We start from the raw sequence: 22,712 nt of genomic DNA on the forward strand, positions 1-22,712 counted from the left end.
ACCCCCTGATTTGCATTCCATCACTGACCTGGGAGTTTTTAATTTCAAATTTCTTTTAAAATTTAGTAGAACGTTGACAGTTTCTGTTTGTGTACATTTTCTACTTCTACTGATTCTTATTTTATTGGTTTTTCTTACTGTTTTATTGTGTATTTTACACCTGCTAAATTAAAGAGTGCTTTTTTTATTCTTTCTTTTTATATGAAGCACTTCAAGTACCTTGCAGATATTGTAAAGTGCTATATAAATAAACATTGATAGAGTGCTTATTAATCTTTGATAGTCAATACTAATACTAAAGCATATCTTTTGATCTGGGGTACTGTTCCCAAACAAATCTATATACATACCCACTGAATACTACCAACACACTCATATTCTCAGTGGTTTATTATGTTCTCACTTAAAAAAACAAAACCTTTACATCTGAAACAATGTTTAAAACAGTGTGGTATTCAAACCATTAAATGTTTTCATACAACATTTGATTGGCACCAGCCAGTTCTTACAAATTAAATCAATAAAAATGAGAAAGAAACATTTTAAACTGGAACTGCAGAGGTTTCAACATAAAAAAGCAGAACAAATCAAAACTTAAACACTGTACAATGGATAAGAACGGCTTTTCTTTAAAATGCTATGAACATGAGTCTATATGTGCTGAGACATTTGTTTCATATAGTCTGTGGTGGTGTGGATCGTTCAAGGATTCTTAAATGTGTTTGTTCGTTATACTGACATATTCTGCATAGATTTTAGCCAACTAACAAAGAGCTAATAAAATCTACACCTGCTTGAGTCTATGATATCAAACAATATGTTTGACACTACTTGCTGTTAGACAACTTATTTTACCGACGCTTCCACACAGAAGTCTATAGAGAAAATCAGGGATTTTATATCACGGCACACAGGAGTTATTGATCCACTGCTGCCTACATCAGTAAACGTTTTGGTGCTGAAAATCTTTCAGTCAGATTTACCTAATTGACACAAAGTTACCAAAGTTACCAGCAATAGACCAGCAGCTCCTGTGTGCCTGTGAACTAAAAATGCCAATTTTCTCTTTGGACTTGGGTGAGAGACAGTTATAGACTACAGTTTTCAGCTGGAAAAAGGCTTTTTAAAATACACTTAACAGCAAGTGTTTTGTTAACTGGCTAAAATGTGTTTTTCCTTGTGTTTCCGCTGGCTTTTTTTTTTCAGTGAAAGCGAGCCGCAGTGTGTCAGGCTGGTTTTTGACTTGAGTTACTAAGGAGTTCACACTGCCAGTATGTCAGTACTTAAACAACTATAACACTGCTAGTTCAGCTCACACCAACATGAGTCTCCAGAAGAGGATCAGAAACTCCCAGATTACGAACATCAACTTTCTTTTTCCTTATCACGTAAAGAAGAGATTCTGAAGTAGTGATTTCTCATACCATAAAAAGTAAAGCAATGTTTAATGTGCTCACTGTGGTGACTTCTTATCAGTCAGTGCACTTTTAAAACCTATCTCATCCACGTACCCAGATTCAGCCCACTGATAGGGGGCATTCCGGGCGGCAGTGGAGGAGGTAGCTGATTTTGTCCTATGGTAGATGGCACTGGGTAGCCATTACTCAAAGTAGGTGGCATCCCCATGACTGAGGGAGGTGGAGGTCCAAGCAGGTAGCTGTAGGCAGGGATTGGGGGAGTGTGGTAGGACGTGTTGCCCAGGGGATAGTGGTGGTAGCCAAGTGGTGGGGCACAGGCCTGGGGCACAGTGGTGTAACAGGAAGCTGCCTCCGGCATCGTCATGGCCTGCAATTTCTGGTAGCCGTCGCTGGAGACTAGGGAGCTGGAGCTGGGTTGGTCCATGGGTGGAGGAGGTGGTGGAGGTGGGCAGTGGGGTAAGGGTGGGAGGGCTGGTTGAGAGGGGAGTTCTGGAGCTGAGGGATAGAAGGAGGAAAAGGAGGGTTTACGATCTGTGGGACACATTTCCTGATACAATATAAACGAAAAAGATTGTTTACGTTTCGCTCATTTTCCTTGTGGATGTGGCCTTAAGGAGGTGTGGCCTTAGGGGACTTTTGCACACCATGTGACAGATCGTGCTTTTCAGCAACATGCTCTTAAGAGCCTGGGTCCTTTCCACATGGAAACCGAATGAAATGTAAGTCTTTTTCTTTGTCGTTGAATGAAAACATATGGAAAAGATGACGCATCAAGATGATCAGAACTGATCATGAGCATTGATCAAAATGACTCACTCCCTCATTTTCTACCGCTTTATTCTTCACATGAGGGTTGCGGAGGGGGAGCCGGAGCCAATAAGAGTTGACATAGCCCTGAATGACGGGCAACACCCTGGACAGGTCACCAGTCCATCAAAGGGCCAATACAAAGAGAAGAACAACCACGCACTCCCACATTCACGCTTCTCCGATCAATTTAGAGTGTCCAGTTAGTCTAATCACCAATTTTGGACTGTGAGAAGAAGCCGGAATAGCCATGCAAGGGGAGAAAGGGCCTTGTTTGAACAGGGATTTAAACTGGTGATTGTATTGCTGGGGCCCCAGTGGTGCAGCAAGAAGACCTGGGTTTGAGCCCTGGTTGGAACAATGGCCTTTCTGCATGGAGTTTGCATGTTCTCCACGTGTGCGTGGGTTTTATATGGGGATTAGGTAAATTGGTCATAGGTGTGAATGTAAGGGTAAATGGTTGCTTGTCTCTATGTGTGGCCCTGCGATGGACTGGCGAACTGTCCAGGGTGTACCCCACCTATCACCCTATGTCAGCTGAGATTGGCACAGCATCCCCAACCCTCCGGAGGAAGATAAAGCAGTAGATGGATGAATTGTCTTGCTGTCAGTGGTAGCCACTGCCCTGCTGGATGGCCCCTCATCGGAATGACGATTAGCTTAAACAACTCCATTTCTTTAGGAACGGCCTTATCAGACCAGTATTCAGCTTTGTGCATTTACATAAAGCACTTCTATACCAATCCAGCTCACCAATCATTAAGATTATTTGTATCCAAGTAAACATTGCTGATGATGGAGATGGCTGACAGTGTTTAAATATGGAGGCAAGGACAAAGGACACAGACCAGCTGTTATGGACACTGGTGGAGGAGGTGGAGGAGGAGGTGGTGGAGGCTCTAGACTCGGGAGCTCTGGAAAATAGAAATACATTTATAAAGACAAACTATATATAGTAGTAGTAGTAATATGGGATTTGACTTAGTGAGCTCAAACTGGTATGTTTGGTGTCTCATAGCTGAAAAGGATTGGTTCTTACTTGTGGCCTTGTTGTCTTCTTTAGATGACAGCTAAAAAAAAGTGAATTCAAAGTCATAAAATCCTCAGTAGATACAAGCTTATACATAACACACACTGACATTAGCAGAGATTTAAAAACCCTAAGTTGAAGTACCTGAGCTACTTTGGGCAGTCCAGGGCTGGTCTGAGGAGAGGGTTTCTTGGCCATCACTGGTGCTGAGGGGGTCAGGATGGTTGGTGGCAAGGGGTTTTCCACCGTCGCCCCCATCCCTCCATCTCCAGGTATCTGCTGCTTAGCCTGAGAATACAAGTCCAGGATCTGGTGGCAGATGTCTTCAAGATGGAGGAGAGCAGGGGAGAAAGGGGGGGTAGCAATGGGAACAGGTGAAAAGGTAGAAACACTACAAAATATGATATACTACACATACTGGTTTCCTATAAATGACAGACTGTGGTGGCTGACACAGTTTCAACATGAACATGATGCTTTCATAGAAGGGCTGAATGATATTGGAAATAAGTGACATTGATATATTGAACAATTATCCAGGAATTGTCAGTTCTGGAATGTCAGAGTGAATAGAAGTATCATCTGTATAAAAATGAGTAAAATCATCTTTTTTTAACTTAAAAGGGGGCATCACTAAATACTAAATACAGTTTTATTATTGCGTCACACTAACATCAGTGATGTTAGGGGTTGGCGATATGGGCAAAAACTAATATCTCAATATTTGGGGGATTTTGCTGATAATGATAGTTCGTCAATATACTTTTAAAATTAGATTTTAATTGTTTAAGTCATTAATTGTTGCTTACAGATTATATCAATGGAAATCAACCTTTATAGTTATTGTTTTTTATTTTTTAACTTCAAGTATGCCGTGTTCATTTTCAGGTTTTATGCAGTCTTTTTGTCAGTCAGCAATAAACTCATGTTACAAAGACAAAACCTTAATCGTTCATCTGTCCTGCACTTGTGAACACACACAGAATTTAGCCAGGCATCTGATGCATGCTGCAAGGCACAAACCTTTAAAATGTTATAGAGAGAAGACAAACACAACAATTCACACAATGAGCAAGCACTAGGCATCAGTGGAGTGAAAACCTTCCTTTTGACAGGAAGAAATCTCTGACAGAACTGACAGAATTGGCGTGAGAGGAAAAATGGGGGATAGGGGAGACCTGTTTTCTGGTTTCTTTGCTCCTTAAAACAAAAAAAATGCTTAAAAGTGTTGTTCTTCAAGGTTTTGAAAACATTGATCAATATTGTATGAACCAACAGGTTAATTGATTATAAAATTAATCTTTAGATGAATCTATATTGTGACATGAGCTCAGAATAACAACCTATACGCAGCTTTATATCCTGATTTATGTCATACATCGGGATATAATATCCAGTCTCAAAACAACCTGATATTATTTAAAAGCCATATCTCCCAGCCTTATAGAAATATTGATTTGATTTATATTGTGATAAATATCAATACTGAATTCTGTGAGAAACACTGCACACATTAATAAAATACAGTGCATCTTACCCTCCAGCACCTCCATGGGTACATCATGGACAAACTGCTCCCACCAGCGCCGGGAAGACTGTTTGGATGTCCACTCCTGGATGTCAAACTTACAGAGACGTCCAGCCAGATACATGACAGCCACTGCTATGATCTGTGGCTCCCACTGCAGCGCCACCATGGTGCAAAGGCTTGGTACGAACAAAACAAGATTATTTTAGTTATCATTCTTACTTTCTTAAAGTTTTTTTGAAGTTTCTCTGGCATATGGAATATTCTAGCACCGTTACTAGGAGACATAGTCCTGATGCCTTATAACATGTAAAGCTAATCATATTTTTAATATTTACCATCAATGTAAATTCTAACTTCTATTATTTGACAAGTATACAATTCAAATGAGGGCCACACGGTGGTGTAGACCCGGGTTCGAGCCCCGGTTGGAACAAGGGCCTTTCTGCATGGAGTTTGCATGTTCTCCCCGTGTGTGCGTGGGTTCTCTCCGGGTTCTCCGGCTTCTTCCCACAGTCCAAAAACATGCAATGTGGGGATTAGGTAAATTGGACACTCTAAATTGAGTGTGAGAGTGAATGGTTGTTTGTCTCTAGCTGTGTGTGGCCCTGCGATGGACTGGCGAACTGTCCAGGGTGTACGCCCGATGTAGCTGAGATTGGCACAGCACCCCCTGCGACCCTCTGGTGGAGGATAAAGCGGTTAGATGATGACTGACTGACTGACTGACTGACAATTCAAATGAACCAAAATAGAGAGTGAATATAGTGGCCTTCATGTAGCATAAAAACATGAGAAGCCCTCCCTAAAATGTATGATTTGTCCATTCTGGGCTATTGCACATATGTAAATCTACCCCAATCTAACAAACGGCTTTCTCTAATGTGATAATAAATAAATAAATGATAACATACCTATTAATATCATATTTAGTTTCTGCTGATGTGAGGATGGTGCTGATCAATAGCATATACTCAGACTACAGGTAACAATTACTTTTTATGATCAATTAATCTGTCAATTATTTCCTCGGTTCATTGACTAATCTTTTAGCAAATAAAATGTTCGAAAATGGAAAATACTGATTGGTGTTTCCCAAACTTTGAAATGCTGTTTTGTTCATAAAACAAGATGAATTAATTTTATATAGATTATATTCAATTTTAAGAAATTGAAAACTTCAGAGAGCTTGTTTTGACTAAAAAAAATACATTACATTACATGTCATTTAGCAGACGCTTTTATCCAAAGCGACTTACAAGGGAATTACAACCTGCCACTCAAACTCATTAATCGATAATGAAACATACGACGACTAAGTTAGTAATCGTTGCAGCCCGAAACTACAGTCTATAATCGGTAATAACATTTTGTACTTTGTCAATTAATTAATACTGACTAATTTATAATTAAGAAATAAACATCAAGTACATATATATCATTATGCAAAATTCAAGTTGAAGAAACCAAATAATGTTAAAATAAAATTTTAAACTTATCTAAATAACACTGTGTGTTTTCACAATATATAAAGATGAAATGATATATAATCTGTAAGATAATGATGAACTTTTGTTATGATGCTATTGAAGAAAGTTTTGTGGCAATAATTACTGTTGCAGATGCACAATATTATTATCCCTCGATATGACTAAACCAGTAGGTTGAATAAGCTGCTACTGCCTTATAGTATATGCAAGTTTATTGCAACATGAGTATTAAAATATGTTAATTTTACTGCAGAAGACACAAAATGATCTCTGCAGTACAGGGAGACACGTATAGTACATACATATTTGGACAAAGACACCCCACCACAATCAATCTGAAATTAAACAAGATCAAGATGTGAAGTGTAGACCAGGGGCTCAGAAATAATTGTACAATTGACTAAGGCATGGCCTGTTACCTCACTATTCAGGGTCAGACCAAGCAGATAAAGAATGATTGTTGAATTTGCATTTGGTGGCTTTCACTGAACTTTTCAATATGAGGTCCAAAGAGTTGTCAATGCAAGTGAAGAAGGCTTAATAAACCTATTAGAGAGATAACAAAAACATTAGCAGTGGCCAACTTAACAACTTGGTACATTCTTAAAAAGTAGGAATTGAGTCTGATTGGGATCATGGTTGACAACACTGAAGGGAGTACTTTATGGAGTGGTCTGCTGGGGCAGTAGTATCACAGCTGCGGACAGGAAGAGGTTGGACAAAAAAGCCAGCTATGTCCTTGCATGCCCCTCTGACCCAGTGGAGGTGGTGGGAGAGAGGAGAATGGCTACCAAGCTATCATCTCTGATGGAATATCTATCCCACCCCCTGCAGGACACAATCACAGCACTGGGCAGCTCTTTTAACAGACTGAAACATCCTAAATGTCTGAAGGAGTGTTATCGCAGGTCGTTCCTTCCTGCAGCTGTTAGACTGTACAACAAACACTGCTCTCAGTAGGCTCCCCATTCCTTCCTTCTACGTGCAATACTGTGTATATACTGTACATAAGTACAATATACTTATTTATGCTGTAAATATCAAGTCCATACTGTGTATATTCTGCTAACTGTCTATAATGTACATTCTATTTTATAAGTTTAAGTTTAAGTGTTAATATCTTTTTATATTGTAATTTTCTTTTTTGGTAATGCATGTTTGTTATTTATTATCTTTATTGTCTTGCTGCTGTAACAATGTAAATTTCCCCACTGCGGGACAAATAAAGGACTTCAAAATTGACTTCAAATTGCTCAGGATTTGTCTACTTGAGTACACATATTACTCCCTCCCTCTCTGGCCTGTACAAAGCCAACTTCGTGCCACTAATTCGCAGGATTAAAGATGACTGTACGCTGGACGGCTCTTCCACTGTCTCCTTTGGGGAGAGTAAACCTCTTCAAAATGAATAAAGTATAAAATATACTTTTGTAGAGGCCATTTCAGATGACGAGTGGGACAGTGCTTGCAGTTTATGGTTGTACACAGGCTTCAACTTACTCCTATGAAACATAACAAATTCAATCCTCTTTGTGTGGAGAGTAAACAAAAAAAAGAACAAGAACTATTTTTGTCAGGAATGTACGTATTGGTATGCATCCGTGTTTCTATGTTTCATGCTGTACTGACAAAGCTAGAAATGAATTCATACCTTCATGAATGTAAATACTCAAGAACAGGAAGGAATATCTAAGAAACTTCTGGCAAACAGAGGAGAAGAAAAATCCATGTCTTTGTCCAAAGATATACGTACCTAACCGTATATATAATTTACTATCAGTTATGAGCTCAAGTACTCCCAATATATCAGCATATCGGCGAATTCCAATATCGTGCATCCATAATTATTGTTCTTGAATTAAAGTCCAACTCTAACAGTGGTTTACTTTAAAATGATCTCATAAAGCATTATTTAAATCATCATTATCAATAACTCAGCTTACCTGTCATTCACAAAGGTCCAGGCCATCTGAACCAGCCTCTGCACCTTGTTCTTATCACCTTAAAAAAATCAGATGTTACACAATGATTAATCTTAACAGGTTTGGAAAGCTTACTATGTTATTTCTAAACATTTCTGACACCAACCCTATAATGAGGCTCTCATGAGCATTTATTTCTTTACTTTTTTATCAATATTAAATGTTTGAGGGAGAATGTGAGGTAGTGTCCAGCTGTGCTCATGTCTGATGTCGCCTCTGTTCTCTTCAGTACTGAGCTGTCTTCTTCATTCTTCCAACTTAACTCATTACTGATTGAAAAGACTTCTTCACTGATCTCAAAAACCTTGACGACAGAAAACTCCCCAAACAGATTGTGTACAGAATAAACCAAAAACTAGTAAGATGCACCTTTGAGCTGCTTTGCATAGCGCAGAAGGAATTGGTAGGGATGTTCCACCTGCAGGTCAAACTTGATGGTCTGCAACAGGATGCGCTCCAACACCATGACCTCCTCCTGTAAGAGACGGTACTCTTTAAAAGGGATATCTCAGGTTTTGGAAGTGTGGTTGAATGAAGTACTGAAAACACCCTGTTTAAAAATAACCCAAAAAGTTGGCATTAAAAATGAGGTAGAGCAATTCTGACTAAGATTTCCACAATGCAGAAAACTAAGACGTTAACGTCACACAACCAAGGTAACGCCTCTGACAAGCGCCCTGGCAGGAAACAATGCAGTTGATCCCATTACACGTATACAGTAGAGAGCACAGAAATTCTGGGTGAGGACGTAGCCCAGACTAGAGCCGGGTGATAGAGTTCTTCACTTTCTGTTATGCACTTAAAATTACCTGAAAATTCAAGGTATTAGCCTATGTTCTGTTTTGTTTAAATGTCTTTGAGAAGGCATGTTGATTATTTTTATTTTTGAAAGTACACTTTACTTGGCTTATCGTTAATAACTTGTATAGTAAAATATATATATATTTTTTTAAATAAAAGGGGAAAAATCATATCTGCTATATGGCGCATTCCTCGTTCACGTTGCTACGACAGAGATTTGTCATTACAGACCTTGGGGTCATCTCCAAACTGTGCAAACTGGCTATCGTTGAGCAGGTTGCGAGCCGTTTTGATGATGTCTTTGCATTTCTTTGGAGTTTCTTCTACTTTGCCTGCGAGGAAAAGACAGCATCCTCCTGTCACCTGCAGTTATACACAACACAGAAAACAACATAATTATAAAAGGAGCAACTTGAGATACAGTTGAAACCAGAAGTTTACATACACTATATAAAAAGACACATATGCTTTTTTTTTTATTATGCCTTTAAACAATTTGGGAAAGCCCAAATGAAGATGTCATGTCTTTGGAAGCCTCTGATAGGTTTATTGACAACATTTGAGTTAATTAGAGACACACCTGTGGATGTATTTTAAGGCACACCTGAAATACACTGCTTCTCTGTGTAACATCAAAAGTAATAAAACATTGTCTAAAAAAATCCTTCTCTCCTTATTCTGGCATTTAGCAAACAGAAATAATTTTGGTAATCGGAAAGCTAAAACAGGAAGAGTGATTGTCTGATTTCATGTCAGACAGTGAGAAAACAAGCATATGTGTCTTTTTATATAGTGTATGTAAACCTCTGATTTCAACTGTACATGTAATGATATGAAACAGGTAAGTGTGGTCAGATGTGAGGGTGTGGGTCTACCTGAGATGACCATGACTCACTGACTAATAACTGATATGTACACGTTTTTATGTATTAAATGCAGATATGTAATGCCTTCAGGGGTGATGCTCAAAGATTGTCTCATGTACTTGCGAATACTACCATAACACCACAAAAACATGGAGGAGTAAATGAAGTATCTGGGCCCAATTAGTGAGAACAAGCTTCTTAAAGGGTTCTTAAAGGGAGAGTTAAACTTTTTGGAATTGGTTCTGAAAACATAGCACCAAGAACCAGCCTGAGAGAAGATGGCTCACTCTCACTCAAAACATAATATTAACACATTTACTTATTTATCTCTTTGTTATATGCTTTTTATGACTGGAAACTTGAAACTCTCCTGCACCAAAGTCCATTGAGAAAATCTGCAGTTTTTGTTTGCAGTGACAGAATCTGCTGGTTTACTGTTGCCACGGTTGGTAAGTTTGCATCACTAATGACTCATTCTAATCACAGAAGTCACAAAATATAACATTTGAATTTACCGATGGAGGCAGAAGTGGATCCACAACTCCACTCTGATTGTGTCTAAGGATTTTGGTGCAGGGAGTGAACAGTTTACAACCCAGCATGGACCTTAGTTTAGAGGAGAGCAAACATAGATTTTATTATTAGAAAATTCTGTTTGGTCGCAACAGTAGATCAGTGGTAGAGCAAGTTGTGTTTCACATGTCCTTGGGCAAGACACTTAAACCCACATTGCTCTGGACAGTTGTGCTGGCAGCATGTGAATGGGTATGAATGATGAGCGATAGAAAATGCGCTGCACATAAATGGCAAAAACTATAGTTTAAAGCAGCTTTGAGTGGTCATCAGGACTAAATACAAACCATTTACAAATGTAAATAAAATCTGCCATGTTTTCAGTGAGAGCAAGCCTCCGTGTTTCAGGTTGGTTCTCTGTTGTTTCTTTTAAAAACCTGAACTGTCACTTTAAAGTGTGGCATAACGCAAAAGAGAGTCTTACCCTTTAGGTCCATAATACTCTCATTTTACAGATGCTTTTTATGTCCTGTCATGTTTGCCATGTACGCTTCAACTGCAAATTCCCAGTAGCTGCAAAAAAAAAGTTTTCATTCATTCACACTTACATATCTGGGGAACTGCTTGAAGGAGTGAAACATGTAGAAGCGGTGGAAATAAACAATTCCTGTGGCCAGTGTGTCATAGTGTCTGGGACCAGAGGTTAAGAAGACTGACTGCAGATAGATGGAAGGAGACCACAACGCACAACTATTTACCTCTGTGTTCGAATTACGTGGGAGCCAATAGGAGCTGAGCTCCCATAAAAAGATGCTGGGCTCCTATGAAGGTAGTCAAATTGTAAAACTGTGGGGGTCTTAAAATATAACTAAAAACCAAGGGCGTAGGTTTGTCTATGGACATGCTCAAATTCTGTGAGTGAGCGGAGTTTACATTCATAATTGCAAGTGTATTCCATGTATATTAGACCTCCCCCTCAACATCACAGAAAGCCTCATATTTGTGACAACACTCAGTATTGAAGCAGAATAAAAATCAAAGTTACCACATTGAATTTGTATGTGAAATTTAGCTCTACATTTGGAGGGAGCAAGTCAATGTCATCACACTCAGTGCATGCCTAAAGACAAAAAAGCCACAGGATTTTGATTTGACAATGTTCAACTTAAAGCTGGGTGATTTGGCTTTCAAATAATATCTGCATATATTTAAAAATGTAAATACATTATAAAATAAAATATAATCTACTGATTATGATCCGTATTGCATGATCTCATAAAAATAAAGTTAATAGCTTTCATTTCAGATAATATCTGCTGTATTTATTTGGCTTTTCTGTCGTTAAATCGTGTTAGAAAAAACGATATAAATATGGTCAAATGTGTTAAGAGAGTATTTAACAAATGTATTCAATTTAACGAATATGATGATGATTATCAACAGGAAAAGTCATCACAGCTATCATGATATGATTTTCCAAAGTCTACAACCACAGCTTGTCTCAAATCATGATAAATAAATATCCATATACTGTATTGAGCACAGATCTCCTGTTACCCTCCTGTTAACTGGTGACTCTCACAGCAGACAGCGCCAGTGTTTTGTCCACTAATCAAAATTATTCAGTCTGATTAATTTCTTTGTTACATGGAGCAAAGAAACTAGAAAATGCTCACATTAAATAAGCTTTTTAAAAGTATGTGCGCTTGTTTGAATTATGAAAAAAATACCGAACAAAATAGCTGTCGACTAATTTAGTAATCAATTAATAATTGCAGCCCAAGACATTGCGGAACCATAGTGGAGGAGGAGGAGGATGTTTGTCAGCTAACATGAAGCAACTGAAGGATACAGCCCGAGCCGTGTGCCCACATCAAAGATGAAACGAGCCCCCTCTCTGCGGTACCGGGCCTCGGTGCCGGGGTCCAGTCCCTCGGACTGAGAGGGGGTGTGGGCCAAGTCCTTCTTGTCCCAGTACCAGCATGGTCTGATAAGGTCCAGGATGACTACTGCTCTCGCTGCTCCTGCTGCTGCTGCTGCTGGAGATGGAGGAGGAAGGAGAAGAGGTGAACACTGCCGCTGTGCTCCTTCTGCCGCTGCTCCGACCAGCACAGTGTTAGAGAAGCTGCTAATAGCTACTCCACTCACATGCTACCATGACTCACGAGAAGAAGAAATAAAACAACACTCGTGTGTAAACAGTATCCGCTTCTAAATCGAGATTCTCACCAGAGACTTATGGTGAGTGCTTCAGTCCACCTTAAAAGATAACGTCTGTAGAGGGTCACGGATTTTTCGGAGGGCTGTGGTGACGGAAGTGACGTAGCGTCGTACACAGGGACCATGGATGTATTATAAGAACTGGATAGAGCACCGCCCCCTCTGCCTTGAAGACAATTTTCGTCATGGTGGCCACTCGTGGTACTGCAACAAAAAATACTCATCCGGCCCAAAAAGCAATTTTCCCATTGACCACAATAGTAAAAGAGACGCCTATAAAACTGTTCACAGGACACCTCGAGACATGGACATAGGCATCTACAGATCTTGATATTCTATATTTTTAATTCATGGAGTTTCACATTTGTAAAACCTTCCTAAAGGCCATAAAAAGCCCATAAAAATATATATCCCAGAGTGACATCACAGCTTTGTACGAGCACAGTGAAGCGCGGTCATTAGTGTTGGGAAGTTCTACTCGTTTTACTGACTTGGATCTTTAACTCTCGGATAGTAAATTGAACAAATCTTTTTTTGAGTCATTTTGTTCATTTCATTCATTTTTACAGCGGGTGACGCTGTAGCCCTCTTGTGGGACCGCGGTTCTCAAACACTTAACACATATGGAATCCTAGGAAAGCAAATACATACCACAATAAAGTGACTTGTGTCCTGTATCCTCCCTGCCATTGTTGTTTAACAGCATAATGATGACTAGGTAGCTGTCACGTGACAAATCGCCGTGGCACAAACTAATTATTTCTGCCACTTTTTTTTTTAAACACCTTTATTGCAAAAAGGTTACAGTACAGTACAAGAATCATACTGCATTAGTGAACAAACAAATAGCACAAACAGGAGAAATAAAACTTTGCCAGGGTAGCTAATAAGTCATTAAAAAGAGAAAGAAAAAGAGGACCAAACACTGACAGTTTTAATGGCCTTCTTGTTGCTAGAGCCAGAAATCAAAGAAATATAATGCACAACTTCATGGGTAAAAGAGACAAAAGAAATTTTTTTTACCATTGAATTTACATTAATGAATATGAAATTATGCGAATAGAATTTATAAATGAATAATGAAATACATATTCTCTCTATTTTGAGTCCTATAAAAGCAAAATAACACATTCTCCCATAATAAGACAAAGTCTTTATAAATATGGTCAATGATGAATCTACTGAAGTTTTGCCAAAATGATCTGGTGTGTGAACAATACCAAAAGAGGTGTAAAACTGTTTCTGGGTGGTCTTCACGGAAAGAACATGGTATCAAATACGATTGCAAATTCTTGAGGCGTAACTGGAATATTATATGTTAAAAGAAACTCTCTATAAGAAAAAAGTTGCCCCTCTCCGTTAAATAGTTGGTACACCAGCAGAATTTGATTCTGTACCCAGTTGTCAAAAAAAGGTGACTTTTTTTTTTATTCCAAATCAGATACCTGTGAGGTGATAAATTGTGTTATAAATTAGAGACCATGCTAAGAGGACCTGCTTATGAAAATTGGACAGTTCAACAGGGAGTTTGTCCACATTGTGTAGTTCAAAATAAAGCTCAGACCACCGAAGCGAGAGAATATATAGTGGGGAATAAAGTTCCAAATTGAGACAGGGTTTTTTAGGAAATGCTTGGCCCAATTTATCTTAAATGTATTATTTAGTGTATTAAAGTCCAAAACGTTGAGCCCACCAGATTCATAATTATTCAACAACACTTTTTCTGATATGTGTATGATTCTTCCAGATGAATTCAAAAAGCAGCCTATCAATATCTTTACAAATTTTAACATCCAGGTGTAAAGAGAGAGCTGCTTATGTAAGCTGAGATATCCCTTTGCAGCCACTGACTAAATTTGTTTTTTTTTAATGATTAGAGATGAAAATGATGCAAGTATGTAACTTCTTCCTTGATTGGAATGTTGCAAATAGTTTGTATATTACAATCTTTTTAAGGTAATAAATAATTCACATTTATTTATATTTAGATATAGACCAGAGGCCTTGAAAAGTGGTTATCTGGCTAGCATTTTTTTTTTTACAAAGATTGTGGCATCATCAGCAAGCTGACTGATGATGACGACACAGCGCCACTTACGTCACAGTACGTGAACGTGAATTACGTCCTCAGCGACAGTTCTTGCAGTAGGTTCGTAAGGAGGAAAACGCCGAAGCCTTTCTGATGACTGACATGTGTTTCAACCAATCACCGCACCTCACACCATCTATGGTCACATGTTCTTTCTAAAAGTGCGTGTCCAATCAGAATGCGCGGTGAGAAAGGGGCGTTACCAGAAGCGGCAACTCCAGCCCGTTAGATGTTCGCTGTCCAACAAGCAATTAGTATGCTGAATCCGTTACACCAATCGCATACACTGTGGCTGAGTTAAGGTGCGTCCGTGTACATGAACAGAGACACTACCGCTGCAGCTGCTGCTATCACTGGAAAGGTACGAATGAGCCGGAGATATATGTCCACGGCTACCGTGTATATGCTTTATTCCTTCTTCCCTTTGTTTATTTTCCTTTACTGCATGTGTGTGTATGTCGTAAATTGGCTACGTGTTAGCGGACACGGCTAGCTTAGCAGCAGATTAGCTTCCATTAAAAGTCAGGGCTGTCACTGCACAGCGTATTTGCTAACAGCTAGTTCGCTAATATAAGTCAGTGCGGATGAATGAGCTCCGTCACGTTACCGTGCCTCGTTCTGTTTCGGCTCTGGTCGGACAAGCCTCAGTCCTTGTTGTTCGGGAGCTAGCTGCTGGCCTAGTGGAGTGGCTACTGCCGGCACTCGGATTGGCTAAACTGAAGTTGAGAGGGGCAGTGACTGTCAAAATGAAGTCGTGACACGACCACAACTAATGTCAGAATGAGTTCACTCATCAGCTGTCAGACATGCACTTTAAACAGAAACTACACTGCTAACTGTGCTCTGCACATTGGATGCAGGACCTCATCCTTTAAAAAGCGACACAATACAAAGGTTTCTCTGTTGCACGTGTCAATCCTGGTGACTATATTTAGACTTGGACACTAGATTTTTCATGTCACTAATGGTAAGTGAGGATTTTGTGCCACTGCTTAGTTCTGTGAGAATCTGGCTTTTGGTTATGACCTGGAAGACAAGTTTTTGCAGTACACAGGGAGTGACGGAGAGGAATAATTATTTGTATTTTTTTTTACTGCCAGACATGTTTCTTCCCTCTTTTTTACCATGGCAGCTCCATTTGCAATGTCACACAAAGCACAACATATAACAATGATACAGTACGCATTGCAAGTAACAGCACAAAATCATCCCTGCAAAGGGAAAGAAATCAAAATGTGTTTGTTCTTGATTTAAGGTTTTCATTAAGATTGCTTATGGAAAAATGCACAAAAATGTGACTTAATTAAAAAAAAATTTTTTTTTTTAACAATTAAAACAAGTTCTTTGATTTTCCTTATTTTTTTTCAGTTTCTTTGCTCTAGGGTTGTAATCAACTAAAAAAAAGTCTTTATCGACTGAAGCCATGTCAACTCAGTGTCTCAGCTCAGCTGACATAAATAGACAGCTGCCGTTGTACAACGAATCAACAATTATTCGACTAAAACTCAGAAATATGCCAATTCTGACACGTTCATATACTCAAAACGGAAAGAGCAACCTAACCCAGACTAGTTAGCTTACTGTATTTATATGATATGCCATGTTTGTAATGCCTATGTCTTTGATATGGATGTTAGAGGACTGACTGTAGCCTGTAGATGGAAGACTGTTTTAATGTCTTTCTTTAAACTTAAAGCACAGTTTTTCTCCTGTGAAGTACAAATTTGGCACAAAAAGGCATCTAGATGTTTTAAACATGTTAGTAAATCTTTACACAGAGAAATGAAACAAACAGAAAACACTGGTGGACACTGAAAAAGTGTGCACAAATGTACACAAGTCACGGAGTGCAAGAGAGAAAACAAACTCACATGGACAAAACTAAAGTGTGTGTGTGCACGTGCTGTTTCTCTCTAACTATGGAGTATGTCAGGTAACTTGTATGTTGGGTAACTTTTTGAAATGATCCATCTTTGCTCCATAGACAGTCCTGTAACCAGGATGGCTGGGTTTGCCTGCACACATAAGATTGGTTGTGTTATAACTTTTAGTCTTCTTTCCTCTTGGAATCCTCAGGTGGATGGCTGCGCTCCGCTCTTCTTACATTCAAATACTGAGCAACTTTCTGCTCTGAGGTTGATGCTGTACGCGTTTTGGCGCTTTGTTAAATTTGTCGTGTTGCTGACTGCCGACCTTAGTGGCGATATCTATTTTACAAATAATGCGTTTCGCAATGTATTAGTAGGGATGCACGATATATCGGCATTAATATTGTTATCGGCCGATGTTCGTCATTTTTTAACATATCGGCATCGGTTCAATGAGTAAAACTGCGCCGATTTTAACAACCAATGTTTATACCCGTCTAATTGCTGTTTGTGTATGTGTGTCGGGAAGGGGAGGCCATGCGGCATTTGTTTGGGCAGCGTCAGTGGCGCAAGCGCAGCACAAGATGTGTGCGTGTGTGTGTGTGTGTGTTGAGGAGAGAGAATGTCAGCGGTGTGGGCGATTTTTCAGGGTGTCAATAGAAGATACGCAAAAAGCATTATGCAACACTTGCAAAGTCGAGGTAATGCGCGGAGGGTTCCGCGTCAAGTCATTCAATAACACAAATTTGATTATGTAATTTGAAAAACCGTCACCCTGAAGTACACAAACAACGGCAGGAAGCTAACGCTAGTAACATTAGGCAGCAGACAAAAAGAAAGCAGCGCAGCTGGGACTCGACCAAAGGAAGACAGTGGCCAGGGCAATAACGATCAAGGTAATGGAAATGATTGCTCTTGACGACCAGCCGAGGGTTCCGACGGTTGATAGTGCATATTGAACCCCGCAACAACCTGCCAAGTCGGCGCTACTTTTCCGATGTTTTGCAATTGAATAAATATGTGGGTGCCATGAATACTGGCAAGTTTGATAAAGTATTTTATTATTATAATATAATTATTATTATTTATTATGGCAGCTCTTAGTAGAGCTTGTCAGGTATTGTTTCTCATATTTGTTGTGTAGTTTTATTGTGAAGGGAAGTGGCGCGGTTGTTGTTGCCGGAAGGAAGGGTTGTTGACTTTATTTACGTACCCAGTATAGACGCCCTTATCTCGGTTACAGTAACTTTGGCAGGGTATTATTTTTATTTATGTTCATGTTTGTAATTTATGATCCAAACTTTCTCACAGGAGTTTAGTGAGTTGAGGGAGTTAAACTGTACTTTAATTTAGTTACACACTTGCTACAAGTGGTAAAGGTTTCTAAAAACCTTTACTTGTAGTTGGTTACTTGTGTCTTATGTGACCTTGTTATTTGGAGGTAAAACATGTTTTGAAAATAAAGGAAGACATTCAAAAATTCAGCTTGCGTGATTTTCATTCTGTACAAACGTTTATCATCTCAGAAACTTTTTTTTAAAACATATATCGATATCAGTTATCGGCCATAGCAGCAATATTAATATCGGATATCGATATCGGTGGAAATAGTCATATCGGTGCATCCTTATGTATTAGTATTACATTTGTTGAAATGGAGCCACACTTTCGACCTCTGTGGCATTTTTAGCCCCTTCGTTATGAGTCACAACACACTTAAGTGTAGTTAACGACACAGATACATGTGAACCTGGTCTGTGGGTGTAACCGCATTGTATTCTTCGAAAAACAAGGCATGTTTCGAGTATGCTTTTGAGTATCAAAGCATTTTGGTCGGTACCATAAAAGAACCGAAGTTCGGTACCCAGCCCTATGTGTTTGTGTGCCTCCGAGTAAAGAAGTGACTCAGCAGTGGCAAAATATTTGGGAAGTGGCTGCCAGAAACTTTCTTCTTTTAGGCAGCTGGCTTTGGACCACACCAGACAACTGCTAGTGTTGTCCCTGAGCAGCTCGGTGTGACAGGAAGAGTAAGACACACACACTCTCACTCATGCTGGGTGTGTGTGTGGTTACAAAGAAAGAGACTCCAGGTGACAAGAATCACCTCAGCTGCTTCCTTCTAGATTGTGTAATTGTGTATGTGTGAGAGGGAAGGTGGGCATGTGGTGTGAGCAGTTGCATACCTTTGCATATGAGAGAGGAGTTCTTTGTTTGTGTAGTAAACGTCTACTTTAAAATGCATGATCTGGCTAAGGGCTGCTTTTGCATGGCAAGGAGGAAGTCATGTTAACTGTGCCAAAGACTAGGAAATTAAACATGTCCTCATTGGTGCATGTTTTTGTAGCAGTTGTTTTGCTGGTGTGGATGTCATAATCTTGCACTGAAAAGTACAAAATATGGTTTTGCTGTCCCGTTTAGTTCCTCTTTAAATAATGTTGCCTAGCCCAAGATGTGTAAAGACAATAATCCATCCACACTATTACTTTGTCCTGCTGTGTTCTCATATATCTCATATTTTGTGGAGATTAGACAAGGGAGCTGGTAGGATAATCTCCAGATAGTATCTGTAAGAACTTATGAAGACTTTTCAAGTTTCACACTTACAACCCCTCCTTACGTTACGTTAACTGGTACTTACCGGCTTTTGGTCATGGTCACGTGAATTTGGCCAGCATAAAAAGTTATCAAATGCCAAAATTTCCAGTGGAAAAAATGATAAATAATTAAGTCAATGATTAAGTATTAAATATTCAGATACCTTTTGATATATGTTAACAAGCGAACGGGGGCTGTTGGAATGAACTTCGGGAGTCGAATATAATTCAAATTCAAAAAATCAATAATAATCAAATGCTGTATTTACTGTTTGAATGTGTATTTTTTTTATATATACACATGTGTAAAATGGGGCGACTCAAGCCTGGTCCTCTTTCCTTTACCTTTCCATGAACAAGCTGAAAAATAAAGATGTCACTCGACGAGCAACGTGAGGGGACACCTGCCAACACTGCACCCTGGCAAACTATAATTATGTTAAATATATTAGCGCTGTCGAAAGTCAATGTCCCATGCATGGTCCTGTGGACAGAACGTATAACAACTACATGATGAAGTTAAAATGTAATGTAAAAATTAAAATATAATTCTAATATTAAAAATAATAAGGAATATAATTTGAATCGGATTATAGAGGAAGATTGACAGCCCTAAAGCGAACCTAACTATGAAATTATTTCTTTAAAATTAATTTTTTTATTTCATCTCGTCGAGTGTCCCATGTCATCATGTGGTCATGTGACCGATGTAGACGGGATGCGGTGCCACTGATGACAGCTCTGCATCAGTGGACAACAGTTGAATTTCCATACTGTTTGTGAAGGAATTTGGGGCGAAGCTGGGGAAGATCACCACCATAATACCATGATTCTTGCTCCAAAACCAAATCAAAACAGCCCAAAGAAGCCATCTCAACGAGGAAAAACTGAGCGACTGTAGCTCAGTGGTAATGGTTGCGGGCTTCATTGCCTGCTCCGCTAATCTACATGCTGATGTGTCCGTGGGCAAGACACCTAACCCCACATTGCTCCTGGCGACTGCGTGTGTGAATGGTATGAAAGATGAGTGATAGAAAAATGCACTGCACATACTGTAGATGCACAAGACATCGTCAAGACTAGAAAAGCCCTATATAAATTTAAACCATTTACCATTTCATGACCCGGTTGAACATGGTGTTTTGGTGGCAGTAAGTCAGCATGTCTGGTTCTAACTGTTATAATGTGTCTTCTCTACCCAGTTGTCCGTCCAGCACCATGGGAAAGAAGAGTCGAGTAAAGACTCAGAAGTCAGGCTCAGGGGCCAGCGCTGTGGTTACTCCTAAAGAGATGTTGAACCTCATTTCTGAACTGCTTCAGAGTAAGTTTACTTCAAATGTATACATCCAGTCCACCTTCACAGACTTTGAAGGTATTTTGGTAGCAAAAGTTCTGCGTACTTGTGCCAGTAAATTGTGTACGCATATACGAAAGTCACATGTGTATCATAAATTTTGAAGTCACAGAATTTTTTTTATCTACCCTGTTACAAGTTCAGAGTTACTTTACAGCTACATAAATCCCATGCTACACCTCACAAATGAAAATCTTCCTACATTCACAGTTTTGCTACTGTCACCACAGTTTATTTGGTGAAAGACATCTGTACATAAAGAAATGGGGAAACTGTTCACAGTTTTACTCATACCACCACAGTGTATTTGGTGCAAATCACATTTGCTCTCCTGTATTTCACAATGTGAGGAAATTAACACATTTTGAACACTTGTAAACTTATGTTGCATTAATTCACATGAAATGAATGCAACATAAGTTGTACACTTGTGGAATATTGTCTCACAAATGCATTCATTTATCTATTCGCTATTGGAATGTATTTTTTATCGAGTTGCGGACAACTCGATAACTACAGCTGTAGTTACAAGATCTCAAGCTCAAGCTCTGCACATTTAGATAAGTATGTTAAATAACCTTTTCAGCAGAAAAACACACAACATCAGCGTCAGTTTGTAAACCTTTGTTCCTCATCAGTGACTGCACTCGGTAAAGGCAACACCAATGTTTGCTCTTGTCTTCAGTCGTATGCTGTGCATGTCTTTTGGTGCTTTGTAATTGTTTCGTTGATGACGTAGGAGTGCTGGTGCTCTTTCTTCAGTAATAAATATGATCCTCCATCCTCAAATACACTAAAAATATGCCCTATTTAACTTCTTCAGCGCTCTCGCCATCTTACAACAACTTCCACCTCTGTCACGTGACATAGTTTCTTTTTCGTCGCTGGAGCCGGAACGTCTAAGCACAACATTTGTATGTTTGTCCGCATCGGGCTCCTGTAGAAACATGGCATGTGGCGATTGTGGAGGAGTTATGAAAATACAGTAATTATTATATCTGATTATATTACACTGGTGTCATTTGTATGGATAGTCAAGTCAAATCTCTGTCGACCATGAAAACATTCAGAATGTTTTGCATCATAAGCAGGTGAATTACTTTTCCCCTCAGCTGTGCATGACAGTGCGTCAAGGCACCATGGTGCAAACCTTCACAAATGGGCTGCGACCTACAGTATGAACAGACACAGAGGTACTAATGGTCTGCGTGTTGCTGTGAGGTGCAAGTTTGTTCTGATACACATCTGCGAACATGTTCAATGAACTATCACAGTAATCCGCTGTCGGCAGCAGCTTTATTTTGTTTTTTATTGCGCTACCTCAATTTAGTCATTTCTATTATTAGAACTGTGCTGCAGGCACCTCATTGGCTATCAGCGTGCGACCAGGTACTTATGGGCACTGTGTTTGTGACCACTGATCTAGATTTCAGAACACATTTGGTGTGTTTCCACCAGCTCTACTCGGCGTGCCTCGCCACGGCACAGTTAAGTTGCGTTCCCATTAGCATAGTACCTGGTACTAGGTACTTTTTTAGTACCTGCTCTGGCAAGGTTCCAAGCAAGCTGAGTAGGTACTATGCGTCACATCGTCTGACTGCCGGCCACTGACTGGCCAGAGTGCCGTCACAGGAAGAGACATCTGACACAGAAATCAAGCCGAACAGCCAAAAGCAACTGCTATACAAGTCATTAGTTGCTCGTTTATATGCTGCGATATAATGGTATTATTAGTTAAATTAGTTCGTTAATTGTTCCATATACTAATACTTTGCTGTATTTTCCGGTCAGTGTGTCACAGTTAATGTGTGTTTGGTTGTGTGGTTCAGCTGAAATGATAACAACTGAGGTGTTTGTGGTTGTCCTGTGTTTTTCCCAGAATGCAGCAGTGCAGCTCCCTCTGCTGGTAAGGAGTGGGAGGAGTACATCCAGATCAGAGGCTTGGTTGAGAAGATTCGAAAGAAACAGAAGGGTGAGTAGTGAGGACATGTGTGCACACATACACTGCTCAAAAAAAGGGAACACTAAAATAACACATCCTAGATCTGAATGAATGAAATATTCTTATTAAATACTTTATTCTTTACATAGTTGAATGTGCTGACAACAAAATCACACAAAAAATATTAATGGAAATCAAATTTATTAACTC

The 22,712-nt window shown here is 39.4% G+C and overlaps 2 protein-coding genes across 2 annotated transcripts in view; one reads left to right on the forward strand and one right to left on the reverse strand.

Moving 5' to 3' along the window:
- Nucleotides 1–372: 372 nt before the first annotated feature.
- Nucleotides 373–12,780, reverse strand: LOC122783131 (cyclin-K-like). The gene is made up of 11 exons (XM_044047773.1): nucleotides 12,724–12,780; nucleotides 12,288–12,586; nucleotides 11,044–11,125; nucleotides 9,288–9,419; nucleotides 8,625–8,730; nucleotides 8,217–8,274; nucleotides 4,793–4,962; nucleotides 3,400–3,578; nucleotides 3,265–3,295; nucleotides 3,074–3,139; nucleotides 373–1,913 (listed from the first exon to the last, which is right to left on the reverse strand). Exons 1-11 carry the CDS (start codon nucleotides 12,778–12,780, stop codon nucleotides 1,495–1,497), a joined length of 1,599 nt encoding a protein of 532 aa, XP_043903708.1. The 3' UTR covers nucleotides 373–1,494.
- A 2,202-nt stretch (nucleotides 12,781–14,982) lies between these two features.
- The window catches only part of setd3 (SET domain containing 3, actin histidine methyltransferase), a 35,712-nt gene continuing 27,982 nt past the window's right edge, over nucleotides 14,983–22,712 (forward strand). Inside the window, exons 1-3 of the mRNA XM_044047714.1 lie at nucleotides 14,983–15,105; nucleotides 20,409–20,527; nucleotides 22,440–22,532. Coding sequence (XP_043903649.1) covers nucleotides 20,425–20,527; nucleotides 22,440–22,532 — 196 coding nt within the window. The 5' untranslated portion in view covers nucleotides 14,983–15,105; nucleotides 20,409–20,424. The remainder of the gene's footprint in view (nucleotides 15,106–20,408; nucleotides 20,528–22,439; nucleotides 22,533–22,712) is intronic.

Source organism: Solea senegalensis, linkage group LG16 (assembly GCF_019176455.1).
Source record: "Solea senegalensis isolate Sse05_10M linkage group LG16, IFAPA_SoseM_1, whole genome shotgun sequence".
NCBI classification, from domain to species: Eukaryota; Metazoa; Chordata; class Actinopteri; order Pleuronectiformes; family Soleidae; genus Solea; species Solea senegalensis.

Excerpts from the sequence above, each read along its gene's own strand:
- LOC122783131 (XM_044047773.1), bottom strand. The coding sequence starts at position 12,780 with ATGGTCCCTGTGTACGACGCTACGTCACTTCCGTCACCACAGCCCTCC. Across the intron at positions 12,587-12,723 it reads CACAGCCCTCCGAAAAATCC|CATGTGAGTGGAGTAGCTAT; the intron begins GTGACCCTCTAC and ends GAGTCATGGTAG. Across the intron at positions 3,296-3,399 it reads GACTGCCCAAAGTAGCTCAG|CTGTCATCTAAAGAAGACAA; the intron begins GTACTTCAACTT and ends ACTTTTTTTTAG.